This window comes from Camelus bactrianus, chromosome 5 (assembly GCF_048773025.1).
Source record: "Camelus bactrianus isolate YW-2024 breed Bactrian camel chromosome 5, ASM4877302v1, whole genome shotgun sequence".
Lineage (NCBI taxonomy): Eukaryota > Metazoa > Chordata > Mammalia > Artiodactyla > Camelidae > Camelus > Camelus bactrianus.
Genome location: NC_133543.1, coordinates 28,830,513 through 28,843,652, shown reverse-complemented (window position 1 = coordinate 28,843,652; position 13,140 = coordinate 28,830,513). Strand labels below are relative to the sequence as shown.

General features: G+C 34.2%; 1 protein-coding gene across 1 annotated transcript in view; it reads left to right on the top strand.

Annotated features, from left to right (window-relative positions):
* LRP1B (LDL receptor related protein 1B) overlaps window positions 1-13,140 on the top strand; it is a 1,597,029-nt gene that overhangs the window by 1,364,671 nt on the left and 219,218 nt on the right. The window contains exons 52-55 of the mRNA XM_074363587.1: window positions 395-523; window positions 3,668-3,790; window positions 7,236-7,376; window positions 8,494-8,681. Of these exons, the coding sequence (XP_074219688.1) occupies window positions 395-523; window positions 3,668-3,790; window positions 7,236-7,376; window positions 8,494-8,681 (581 nt within the window). The remainder of the gene's footprint in view (window positions 1-394; window positions 524-3,667; window positions 3,791-7,235; window positions 7,377-8,493; window positions 8,682-13,140) is intronic.

Sequence of the window (13,140 nt, the reverse complement as noted above, 5' to 3'; positions counted from 1 at the left end):
TGAGGATTAAATGAGTTAATATGTTAGTGTATATTAAGCAATAAAAATTATTATTCTTATCCTCATAGGTCCCGTCCTTTTCGTATTTTATCTCAGTTTATTCACAATTCTGTAGCATTTCAATGCTTTGCTACATTTTGCAAGGAGAAAATATATATTTTTACAATTTTCTGCTGTGTAGCTTTAAGAAATAGAGTGCTTGCTGTTGGGAAGAAATGCACTGAGAGGAAACTGTCTATAGCAGAAGGATACTTCTTGATGATTCCAAGTAACTGTACTTTCTTCCTTGTCAGTGGCTTTCTTCTGCTGCCCTTCTTGTCTATAGGAAATGATAGGCCTTTCCCAGCGCACGTGCTGTGAGGCTCTTAATGGCATTTTTTTCTGTGGGTTTCAGGTGCCGTCACTTGTGCGGCTGATATGTTCAGCTGCCAGGGCTCCCATGCCTGTGTGCCCCGACACTGGCTGTGTGACGGTGAAAGGGACTGTCCAAACGGAAGTGATGAGCTCTCCACAGCAGGCTGCGGTACGAACTCCCTTGGGGCTGTCTGTGAAAGAAAGTTGCTGCCGAGTCTTCAGACCTTTGCTTTTGTAGCGCTCACCGAGTCACCTTTTCCCTCGCTTTCCCAGTCTCTGGACTCTTAGGTAGTGTCGGAATTAATCAGGTGGGATGTTGTCCTCACAGTAGCCCAGCAACCCCTCTGACCGCTTGTTCAGAGCGCTTCCAACGTGCACAGGGGGATTACTATGTTAAAATTGTTTTTGATGTATGAGGATTTACCATTTCATTTCTGAGATAACGCAACTGCGTTTTGTATGTGTGAGTGTGGTCGGTTTGTCACTTTGTCATTGGCATCTCCCCCTGCACCCCACATTCCCCTTGAAGGCTTTTAAAATGCCTGTTGCAGATACTCTGTAAATGGCTGCTGTGACCTAAGTAGCTGCTGAACGGAATGTCAGTAAACACCTATTAGTCCTGCGGATAGGATATTAACCCTTAGGTCAGCTAAAGATAGTGCGGATGTAGCTGAATGAAGCTGGGGGATCAGATGTACGGCTTTGGAGGCCAGACAATTTGCTAAGTTTCTAACTCTGGGTCACCTCAGGAAATGCTCAGGGAATTACTCAGTAGTAAAAATTAAATTCCTTTGCGTCATCAGGAGAATGAAGAGACTGAATACTTGAAACCTGGTCCCAAGGTCACGTAGGGGATCAGTTGAGCTGAGCAATTTATCAGAAACAGTGCTGTGAACTCTGCTCGTTGAAGTGCAGTCTGCCAGTCATCTCTCCAGTGACCTGTCTTCAGGTCTTTTGTATTTGACGCCATGATGTAATAGTGTATGTATGTGGGTGTGTGTATTTGGGGGACATTTATAGCAGAGAAGGAAAAAGAAAACTTTGAGGCAGGCTTATGTGCACAGACCTCATGCTATTGCAGAATAAATCACTTTGATCTTGAAACTGATAATCTGTGTCTGTAAAGGTCAATGGGGCCACTGAGGGCTACATAATAAAGGATTATGCATCAGTTCAGGGATCCAGATGGTCCCTGTATACTGTTGCTATTGTAGCAAGTAAATGCTCTGGGAGGCGTATTAACGCTTTAGAACCACTTGGGTGCGATTAAGTAAATTATGTTAAAATTCAACAAATTGTACTCAAGTGACCTGAGAGCATTAATGCCAAATAAGCCTCCGTTGCTTAATGTTTTAAAGAATAATTCATGTATTAGAATGGGCATAATTCACTTGAGTTATATAAGCTGTCACATAGTTCAAAGTTAGAGTAGAGATTAGTAACTGAGTTTTACTTTGATTATAATGGGCAATTTTTAATGCTGCTCCTATGTGGCTTCCACATTGTTTTTGAAAATACATTTGTGGAAAATACATTATGCTTGATTGAATTCAAATAATTCTTTTTGTTTCACAGCCTCATGTCTCTATTTCAGTCATTACGGACTTGAAAGCAGAGATTTCCTTTCTTCATGTAGTTGGGGGCAGTGGGGAGGTCGGGAGCTCATAGGCATGTAAAAGAATAATTATAATACCTTAAGTGTCAGAATGATGCATAGAAAAGATACTAGGTCATTGCAAAGAAATGTTGTGTTAGAAAGCCTAGAAGTCTCATAGAAGGATTTCAAGGAAAAGTAATAATATTTTCTGACTCATGGAGGATAAAGAGAAGAAAGAGAAGTATTCTAGGTAGAGGAAAGTGCCTATTAAGACATGAAGGGGAGAGACTGGAAGGCATCTAAATTTTTTCAAGTGCCCTTTACATGTCAGTTTTTTTGGTAGGTCTTTTATTTACATTATTGAATTCCCACAGGATCTCAGTGAAGTGCCTTTGGGGATCTGCCAAAAATAATTGTTATATAGATGAGAATTGAAAGAACACCGAGGAATTTATTGAGTACCTAAAATGAGCTGATCTGCTTCATATACCTTATCTAATTCTTGCAAGAAATTTAGCAGATAGATTTTATTATCCTCATTAAACAGATAAAGAAACAGATGCACCAAGGAGGTAGATAGCTTTCTTAGAATAAAATTATAAGTTGCAGAGCAACTTTTGGCAAAGCTTTCCTCTTTCCAGTATACTGTAATAATATAGAGAAGATTCTATATTTTTTTCACTTAAAAATTAAGAATCATTGACCTACAATATTATGTTAGTTTTAGAGTATGCATATTGATTTGATACACGTATATCTTACTGCAAAATGGTTACTATAATAAGCTTAGTTAACATCCATCACAGAGCAGATTCTTAACATTCAAAATATCCCAAACCTTGAATCATATCACAGCATTTATCCTTTACATGTAAGAAAAGATGATTAAAAGCATTTAAAAGACCAAACCTCTATGATGCTATGCATACACTATTAACGCTTACATCTTCTGTACAAGTTACTGTCTTTTGGACTTTTTGCTGAAGTTTTATTGCATATTTTGATCAGCCATTTTTCCCACTGGTTAGGGCCATTGCTGGAGCACTACTTCCATGGATCAGTATTCCAAAAGGATCGATGTTCCATTTCATGGATTGATATTCCTAATTTGGTGTGGTACTTATGGTTGGCCTCATCACATCATAGATCTTAACCTGTTTTGACACCCCACTCTTGAAGTCATCCAGAAGTTTTATTTTCTTTTTAAAAGCAGTAACTTTCTCAGCCCATATGATTTTCTTTTCACTTCCATCATGAGCATTAGCACTTGGCCTTTTCAGGTCCATTTTTCACAAAGAAGCAAGGTTTTTATCACTTTGCTAGCATTACTACAGGCATGAGGAGAGAAAAAACCCAGCCACATTATCACAGCTGAGTGATTTTTTTTAATCACATATGAACCTTTGAATTCATCCTTCAGCAAACTTATAAATTGCTAAATGGCCTGAAATTTCATGGTCACTCTAGAATTGTTGAAAGTATTAATGCTGAAACTTTGAAGTATATATATTTATATTCATATAATACTACACATATTAATGTATATTAATAATAAATTCATCTGCTATATTAAATGTTGAACTAAATTTTCTGTTTTAAATAACCATGAATTATTGAGTGTATTGAGTATAACAACATACATTCCCCAAATTCCTAACATGGGAGAAGATAAAATAGGTGCGCATCTAACTTAATTTTTTGTGATGTCATTCTTAGCTCCCAATAATACGTGTGATGAAAATGCTTTCATGTGCCGTAATAAAGTATGCATTCCCAAGCAGTTTGTTTGTGACCATGACGATGACTGCGGAGATGGCTCTGATGAGTCACTGCAGTGTGGTAAGTATATCTAAACCTTCTATGGAGAAGATTCTCCAGCTGAATAACAGTCTCGTAAATGACTCAAGAAATATATGAATAAATAACAAAAATAAATAAATATATTTCTTAATCTCACTAAGGACATGTAAATTCAGTGATACAGGCACACCACATGCAACCTCTTTAAACTCTACCACAATTACATACATATTTGGAAATTATGCCTGCTTCTTGTAGTGTGTCCTTATCAAGAACCACACTGGCAAATGTTTATAAAAATGTCTTCGGTTTTAAGTAATTTTGAAGTTTTGTCCATTAAAGACAGCTTATGGCTGGCTAGTTCAGTCTTATAGCCAAATCAAGCACTGGGGTGAGGAAAACAAGAATACAATTCGCAACTGTCACAGAATCTCTATACTTAACATTTTTATTTGCTTTATCTTTTTACACGTGTATTTATTTGTTAAAATTTAACATGACAGCATGAAATTTATCTTGCCACATATATTTATCGAATCATCATATCTATATAATGTATATACAAACACATATATGACTTTTGCGATAAAAATTAGTATATTAAAAATTCCCTGTTGAAATTGAAATCTTATGTGAGCCTAGTATTTTTATAAAACATTTAAATGCATACACGAGTAAATGTAAAATGAAGAGCTATGAACTTCACATATACCCATGAAAGACAGTAGATTTAGTTTCCCTCCTTTGCCTTCTCTGTACAATATCTATAGCCTTGATCTTTGACATGAATCTCTTTGAAATCAGTGGATATCAGTTTTTATGATCATTTCACCATTAAGTCATAGATTCAATGTGATATTTTAAAAGCTACATCATAACTCAAGATGTAAATCTGAAGTAGAGTTATATCTGATTGAATATATTTCCTCTGCTTGACATTATATTTGGTTGATATGGAGATGAATGAGCCAGGAATCCCACTAGAAGAAATTACACACAAACAGGAAAATCAGAAATACAATATATGGAATAATAACATACATTGTGATGTGGGAATATGAATCACAGCATACAAAATCAGGGTAGAGAAAATAAATTCTTGAGACACCAAAGAAAAGACACAGGGAATGTTAGTCAGAGGAAATCATATTTAGATGCTAGAGAGCATGACATAGTGGTTAAGAGCATGGACCCTGCAGCCATACGGCCTGGGTCCAAATCCTGACTCTGCCAGTTACTAGCTATGAAACCTTGGAGAATTACTTCACTTCTCTGTACCTCAATTTCCTCATCTGTAAAAAACATGTAACACCACTGCTTAGCTCTCAGGGCTGTTTAGAAAATTAAAGGAATTAATATTTATGAAGTGCTTAGAGCAGTTCCAGACACATAGTAAATTCTATGTATGTTTACAAAAACCTGTAATTTGATATGGCCAAGGAATAGCCATTAGTCTTCTGTGAGGTAAGTTGAATTTAGAAAGTTAAGTTGGAGCTAAATTGTAAAAAAGTCTGAAATACAGTGTTAAAGAATTTGTGTTCTTTTATCTCTCAGTGGGCAGCACGTATTTTGAAACAGGGGAATGTCACAGTCAAATTTATATTTTAGAAACATATTTTTCAGCAGAGTGGATGAAAGATTACCATGGGAGAGAGGTGCCATAAAGGGAAAATAAACTTGTTAGGAGGTTATTGCAATAGTTCTGATGATTAACGCTATGATTTCAAACTAGGGCAGAAATGGTGGAATGCAAGTGCAGAAAGGGTCAGAATTCATTTACAGTTAGAGATGGAGGATAAAGTAGAATTTCTAGCTTGGATGACTTGGAGGATGGTGGTGTTGTTAATGAGCTTTGGAATGAGGTTAAGGGACAGTTTTGCTGGTGCGGAAAGAGAGAGATGTAACAAATAATTAATTTTGGACATTTTGAATATGAAGTGTTAATCAGATAATCACATGAAGCTATATAGTGAATGTTTGAAAATTGAATTCTAGAGTATGATCAGGACACATCATATTAACTTGGTGTCCATCAGCATGAGCGTGATATTCAAAATGTGACTAAGAATAGCAAACGCTACAGAAAGGAAAAGGAGAAAACCATAGACTGAAGATTGAAATAAAGGCTTCCCCTGTAACATTTTAGGGAAGAACAGGAGAAAATTTTGTAAAGAATAAGGGAAAAAAAGGAACAGCAAGAGCAAAAGTTAGAAAGAAGCCTGGAAGGATGGATTATGAATAGTAAGTCAGGAAGCTACCTCTGAGGTAGTGCGGACAACAGCACCATGTGCTGCAGAAAAGCGAAGCAGATTGGAGTCAGAGACACCTGTACCAGTTGTCACTTGATATATGTTAGTTCTAAGAGGAATTTCAGAAGGTAGATGTTGCAGAAATGAGACATTAATGAAGGAATGATGAACTGGAGGTGAGTAAGTGAAAGCAAGATTGAGCTGTACAAGGAAGAAGAGACGTGTTGTTAAGAGTTATGTGGGTGGATTTTTATTGTTATTGGGCCGGGAGAGACTTGAACGTATGTATTGGCTGAAGAGGAGGAACTAGTGAAAAAGGAGGGAGAGGGCAGAAATACTAGGGAAACTGGGGATATTTTAGAACTATTTAGTTTTGCCATGCAATATGATAAACATCACAAATAAATAACCATTATTGAATCATTTTTTATTAAAATTCTGTTCATTCTTTAAACCATAAAAATCTTACTTTCTGTCTTCAAAAGTAAAATATTTGCCCACATTTACCAGAAAGTTTATAATAGAAATGATTTTTTTTAATTGTTAACAAACTTAGGCAAAAATCCAATCAAAAACTTCATAATATTCAAAATCAAATGAACTTTACTTACAAACAGGAGTAGGTATGAACATTAACAACTGATGGGTTGATACTGTGATTTGAATAAAGCTTTAGAATGCCTCTAAGAATCGATATATAGGGTAATCACAGTAGTTTTTGTGCTCATTGCTCTATAAATTGGTTTTTATTTTTTCTCATTTTAGCAGTCTTCACACTTTAAATGCTGCTTCCCAAACATAAACATGACATTATAGCTTCTGAAAATGGTCATTATAACCCAGAATCAGTTCATCCATATGTTTTAGTACTATACCTAAACTTAGACTTGAAAATAATTTTGAACAGCTTTCATTTTTGTTTTCCATTCTAAGGGAAATCCTTAGGATATAAATAATACAGGAACAGAAATGGCATACTCAAGTGTTGCATTCTTGTTTCCTCATGTAGAAACAATAAGAATGCCTTGTCTCCAGCTTTGTTTTCTGTATCTTAATCCCACTTCCTAACCACAGATATCTCTTGTAAGTATAACTGTCCTAGAAAGACACGAGAAACATTTCGCATAAGAGGCATGGGTAACCCATATGGTTAATTAGGTTTAGTGTACATTATGAAATGAGGTTTTAATGAATATTTGTTATATGAATTCAAACGTCTGTTTCTTTGTCTCCAGGATACCGACAGTGCAACACAGAAGAATTTAGTTGTGCTGATGGACGCTGCCTTTTAAATTCTCAGTGGCAGTGTGATGGAGACTTTGACTGCCCAGACCACTCTGATGAAGCCCCTTTAAACCCAAAGTGCAAAAGTGCAGGTACAGAAAATATATACTACCATGCTTATTCCAAAATTTGTTATTTTTAAAGGCAAAACTGTGACTATAATTTTTCATGTCATGTGGTATTCAATGAGAGGAAATGCAAATAATTAAGCATGTGATGCTTCCACTGATACTGTTCAAGATCCTAGTAATCAACCTTGTTTTAGAGCTAAATTTTAGAAATTTAAATCTGTGCCAAAAATTTGAACATTTGAGGCAATGAACCAGATGACTCCATCAATCTGCCCCTTTAAAAATGTAATATTTCTTAATATTTTAATTTTTTGTGCAGGTAACTCCCCTTTATGGACTTATTTGAAAATTTAATTATAAAAGATGTTGAGATTTACTGAGATCAATATTATTCAAACTTAGGCAAAATTAAATAAATTGCATATTGTTTGAACAGAAATATATACATAGCCAAACTTGGCTAATTTTTTTTACCTTAACTATTCCAAAGATTGAATACATAGTCAGTAAATTTTAGAATAAACCCAATTACTTTTTTTCACCTAGTTTCCATGTTAATAGGCTTTCTTTTATCATGTATGATAATGTTCAAAACCTGATGAGGTTATGCGTAGCTGCAAAACCCGAACTCCTTTCCATAGCTGTATTTGGAACAACTGTTATTCATCACAAGTGTCTTCTTTATGCCTAGACTTAAAAATGTCAATGTTATATTTCTAGGAAGAAAAAGAATTTAGGATATCTACCTATTCCAGATTCTTAATTTTTAGTGATATATAATTTCTCAGAGACCTATGGCTTAAGGGAAATGTCAAGCTATCATTACATTTCTGAACTCATTCTTCACAGTATAGATAAAGACAGAAATACTCCATTAATTTTACTATAGATGCTTATTTTGATTGTTAATTTTCAATGTAAAGCTAGATTTGCAGTAAGTGTTGAGCATGAAATACAGTTTGCCCTTGATTTTCTTTATGTGTAAAATATTACACTGAATATACAGTATTTTATATGTACATACATTTATTATCATTTTCGACAGACAAGTTATCATATTTGTGAATCTTTTCAGCAATTGTAGTATAAAACAATGGCATGCCCTTTATGTTCCATTTGTTTTATTTTCTTTTTCCAGAACAGTCATGCAACAGTTCATTTTTTATGTGCAAAAATGGCAGGTGCATTCCCAGTGAAGGTCTTTGTGACAATAAGGATGACTGTGGCGATGACTCTGATGAAAGAAACTGCCATATAAATGAGTGTTTGAGTAAGAAAGTCAGTGGATGTTCTCAAGATTGTCAGGACCTTCCAGTCAGTTACAAGGTAGGTACTCATCAAAAATAGAAAATTGTGTGATACGTTCAAATTTGAGATAGTAGAAACTATTTAGCCCAATGTGGCTGTAAAACTTAAAGTCATCATAATATTGTTAGTTAAAACTATTTAAATGAAGAGTTCCTGTATAAGCAAATAATTATAGTGTGGTGTAAAAATTGTTAGAATATATTCATGAAGACAAAAAAAATCCAAAGGTTTTTCAATAAATGCTGGACATAAAAAAGTAAGTAAAGAAAGACCAGTATTTAGGAAAGATACTGCTGCTAGTAGCTGCATAAATATGTATGCCAATTCTCTTAAATTCTGAGTCATTTCTTCCCTCATTCTTCCTCTTACACATCTTTGAAGTGAAAGGGGCTAATTGTTTGTTTACCACAACACTGGAAAATACAATATTTTTTTCACATAAATAGGGAGAAAAAAACAGAACACATGAATTATTAGGACTGAGTGCAGGTACACTAAAAATAAATTATGTCTAATATCCTAATTGCTTTTTGTTGGTACCATTTTCCTGACGAGGGTGATTCACTGACAAATGTGATTGACAGAAATAGCTTTGGAAAACTTCTCTGTTTCAGTATGTTGGAATGGAGGATGCATACAAACAAAATAATAAAGTGGTGCATTAGATTAAAATCGATTATGTGTATGTGGAAAAACCTCAATGAGAGCAATTCAGTTGCAAATTAGTGTTTTTAACCGGACAGTAGCTCTGTATGAATCAGCGAAATGACATGGATCCTATGAAACACAGAGGCAGGCCGACGCCTGGTAAGAGCAGTACCGAGGTTAAGAGTTCTGCACTGACCAGAATGCACTGGGGCTACTGTGCACTCTCATGGACGTGACATGTGTAAGAGGAACCTTGACAAATTGTCATGTGTCCACATTTGTGCAGCCAGTGGCATAAGGGGTCTGGAGAAGACTTTTGGGAGAAGTTTTGCCTAAAGCAAAATGGTTGGTTAGCTGTATTTAAACATATGAAGTCCTGGAATAGGGAGCATACCTTGTCTGTGTTGTTTCAAACGCTGGAGTTAGAATATGGTTCAATAGAAGGAAGACTTTTCAAACACTGGAACTCTTCCCATTGGAATGAGCTGCCTCATTTCCCACCACCAAAAGTGTTTCAGTTGGGTCTAAGTGGCTTTCTTGAAAAGATGCTAGATAAAAAAATGCATATGACAAAGAAGCTTGACCACTTTCCCTGCCAGCCTTGACATTTGATGACAAGCCAGTTCTATACTATGGTAAATTCAGCCAAACGTCCACTTTGCCATTTTTAATCTTTGAATTTCTGACACGATGATTAACTTACCTACATTGGTCTGGATTTTACTGTATATGGATGTAACCTAAGAAGTACAGTAGTCATTTTCCCCTGTGTAAAAATAGAGAGCAAAAAATAAACTACCACGAAAGTTATATTTCTAAAAAGGTTTTCCCACCCAATATTGTATTAAGAATTGGTTAAACTTACAGACTTAAAACACAAATGCACTGACTCACAAGTACTATATTACAGGTAGAAGAAGACAAGGCAACTGAGCCAGGACAGCTCTAAATGAGATGAGTATGCATCAGATAAATCAGATAATTAATTTTAGCAGTAAATATTTTGAAACCTAATAAAGCAGAAAAAATATTATTGGTGATTTATGTACAATCAATAAAGAAAATTTAGGGAATGTTATAGAATTATTAGAGGTAATAGTTAAAAATTCATCATATGTTATAAATAATAATCTGTTTCTCTCTTATAGCATATATATCTCTATCTTTCTATCTTCCCATCTGTCTGTCTAAAATTTAAATTTCTAAATAGATATTTTTGTATTTATGCTGTGTGTATTTAAAACCTGCCATAATACTCTGGGTGGTAAAAATCTAAAAATTATGGACTATCAAATGGGCACTTTTTGACATAACACCCAAAATGAAGTTTAATAGTTTTTAAATGCCTGCATGTAAGAAGTACTGACTGCCCAGAGATTCCATGTTTGGAAAACTACTTTTGATAGAAGTAGGTCTCATCTAGGAAGCCGTGTTAAATCATAATATTTAAAATTTTTATAAGATTCCTCACACAGAAATGGTTCTTTATTGATACCTTTAGAAGATCAGCATTTTCGCTTTGACTTCTCTGAAGGATTCATAGAATGAAATAAGAATGCTAGTTAAAATAGATAAACTATTTAATTATTCAGAAAGTCTCTCTCTCTCTCTATATATATATGATACCTGACAAAATTGATGTGAATAATGTTTCCAAATATATACACATGTCAAAACTAATGAATAAAATAAAACATCTGGTGCGGGGAGCAAGACCAATTCAAAAATTGAAGGAGCTAAGACTAGAATCACAAATAAGAGATTTAAGCAAAGGGTCAAAGCAAATACTTCACATGTTGTGTTGATGTATATATTATATTTATGTTATATTTATACATATATACATATGATATGTTATATTTCTGACCATTTATAGGACACTGAGTAAAAAGCCTTAGGTGCAACAAGGTGCTTAATCTATTTTAGGAAAAAAATGTTAGGTAATGGGTATCCCTGTTTCAGGGAATGAGGGGAACTATCCGGTAACTTATTTCTCATGACAGTGTCAGCAGGACATGACAAATCCCTCTCCAAATTCTGCAAAAAAATGAAAATTGCTTATAAAGGCAAAATTTAGACCTTCTGGACTGTGAACAATTTGCATGTTTGCTGTAAAACAACTACAACAGATATAACTATTCACAAGAGATAACATTTAACTAACATTTAACTAAAGCAAGAATTTTATATTGGTGGGAAGTGTAACTCACTATGTAAAAATAAATGTACTTACGAGAGATGAAGAAGTTTTAATGTATATATTAGAAATAAAATAGTATTTTCCAAATATCATTTTAAAAGCTACAAAGAATTGTTTCTGAGTGTAATAGGAAAAGTTTGGGTAGCTATATTTGTTTCTGGTAACAATGTGTTCCTCTATAGAAATTAATATAAATCGGAACAACTTGAAATAGTCTTTGATTATAAGGGAAATTAACATCATATTGAATATATATGTCTCATTTTCTTAAAAATTGTCTTTTTTAGTGAAAGTGAGAAAACGTTGTTATTTTCTATTTTATTTTCTATTAAATATAGATGAATCCTCTCACCTTTTGTCCTTTGAGGATCCAAATGATTATATTTTCTTCCATTCAACTTATGAAATTTAGGCTAGTAGAATTTCCCACAAATGCCTTTTAATTATTTGGAAGCAAAAAAATTTTTTGTTACAAGAAAGTTAATGGACTAGGGAGGAAATTATCCTTCAAAAAAATCTTCTCTTTCGATAAATAATTAAAAAAAACTTACTGTAAATCGTAAACATCCTAATTTCATTTGTTTACAGAAATATACATTACCTTTGGGAAATTTTACCAATTTTACTTCAAGTAATTAATTTTCCATAAATGAGTTTTTATCCAAGCCCACTATTTGATGTAGCAGTTCTATGTGCCTGACATTAGCCATTCAAAATGATTTTCAGAAACCCCGTTTATTTCTTTGCATAATGTTCTTTGAGAGGAATTTAACACAGTCTATAAAATGTCCTCTCATCTGTCCTGAAGTGCTCCTTGAGTTTAAAACTACTGTGTCTGCCTGTGGGTCTTCCGGCTTCCAGATCACATGGTCACATGTTCTAATCTCCAGTTCTTCTCAGTGATATCTTTTTGTAGCCTATCAGTTTCTTTTTCTTAAATTTTATTTTTTAAAATTGTGGTAAAATATACAACATAAAGTTTACCATTTTAACCAATTTTAAGTGTACACTTCAGTGACTTTTAGCTTTAAGCATCTCTGTCTCTCTCTCTCTCTCTCTTTTTTTTTTTTTTTTTGCCAAAGCATAAGCACCCATTCCTCTGACTTCCTAAGTCAGGTGATAGGATGAGTCTTCCTAAGGAAAATAATATTGTCATGGTGACACTGTGACAAGGAGAGTTTGGGAAATTAGGCTGTGGCTTTTGCTCGGAATTGCTGGCTTGTTAGTGGACTTGGAGATTATAAAACACTCTTTATAATTGCTAAGAATTATTAGATAACTTTCATTATAAATTGTTAAAGATAAAAGTGCTAAGAGCTAAAAGAGATTCGTTTCTTGTAAAATGACTTAGGAAAAGGTATTTATTTATCTTCTGAGCACTTTCAGGTGAAGTTGATGCTCCTTCCCGTTCATGTGATGAACAACTTTTTGTACTTAAAAAATTTTACCCCTCAATTAATTGTTTGCTGATCATTTAATAATAAAAAACATATCCCTCTAATACTTTCCCAACAGATGCAAAGTCTCATGTTTGCTATGAATAATTTTTGAATACTAGTTTTCCCTAAAGATTTAGAGTTCCTTCTTAATTCACTATTTTAGTCAATATTCACAAATTCCTATATTCAA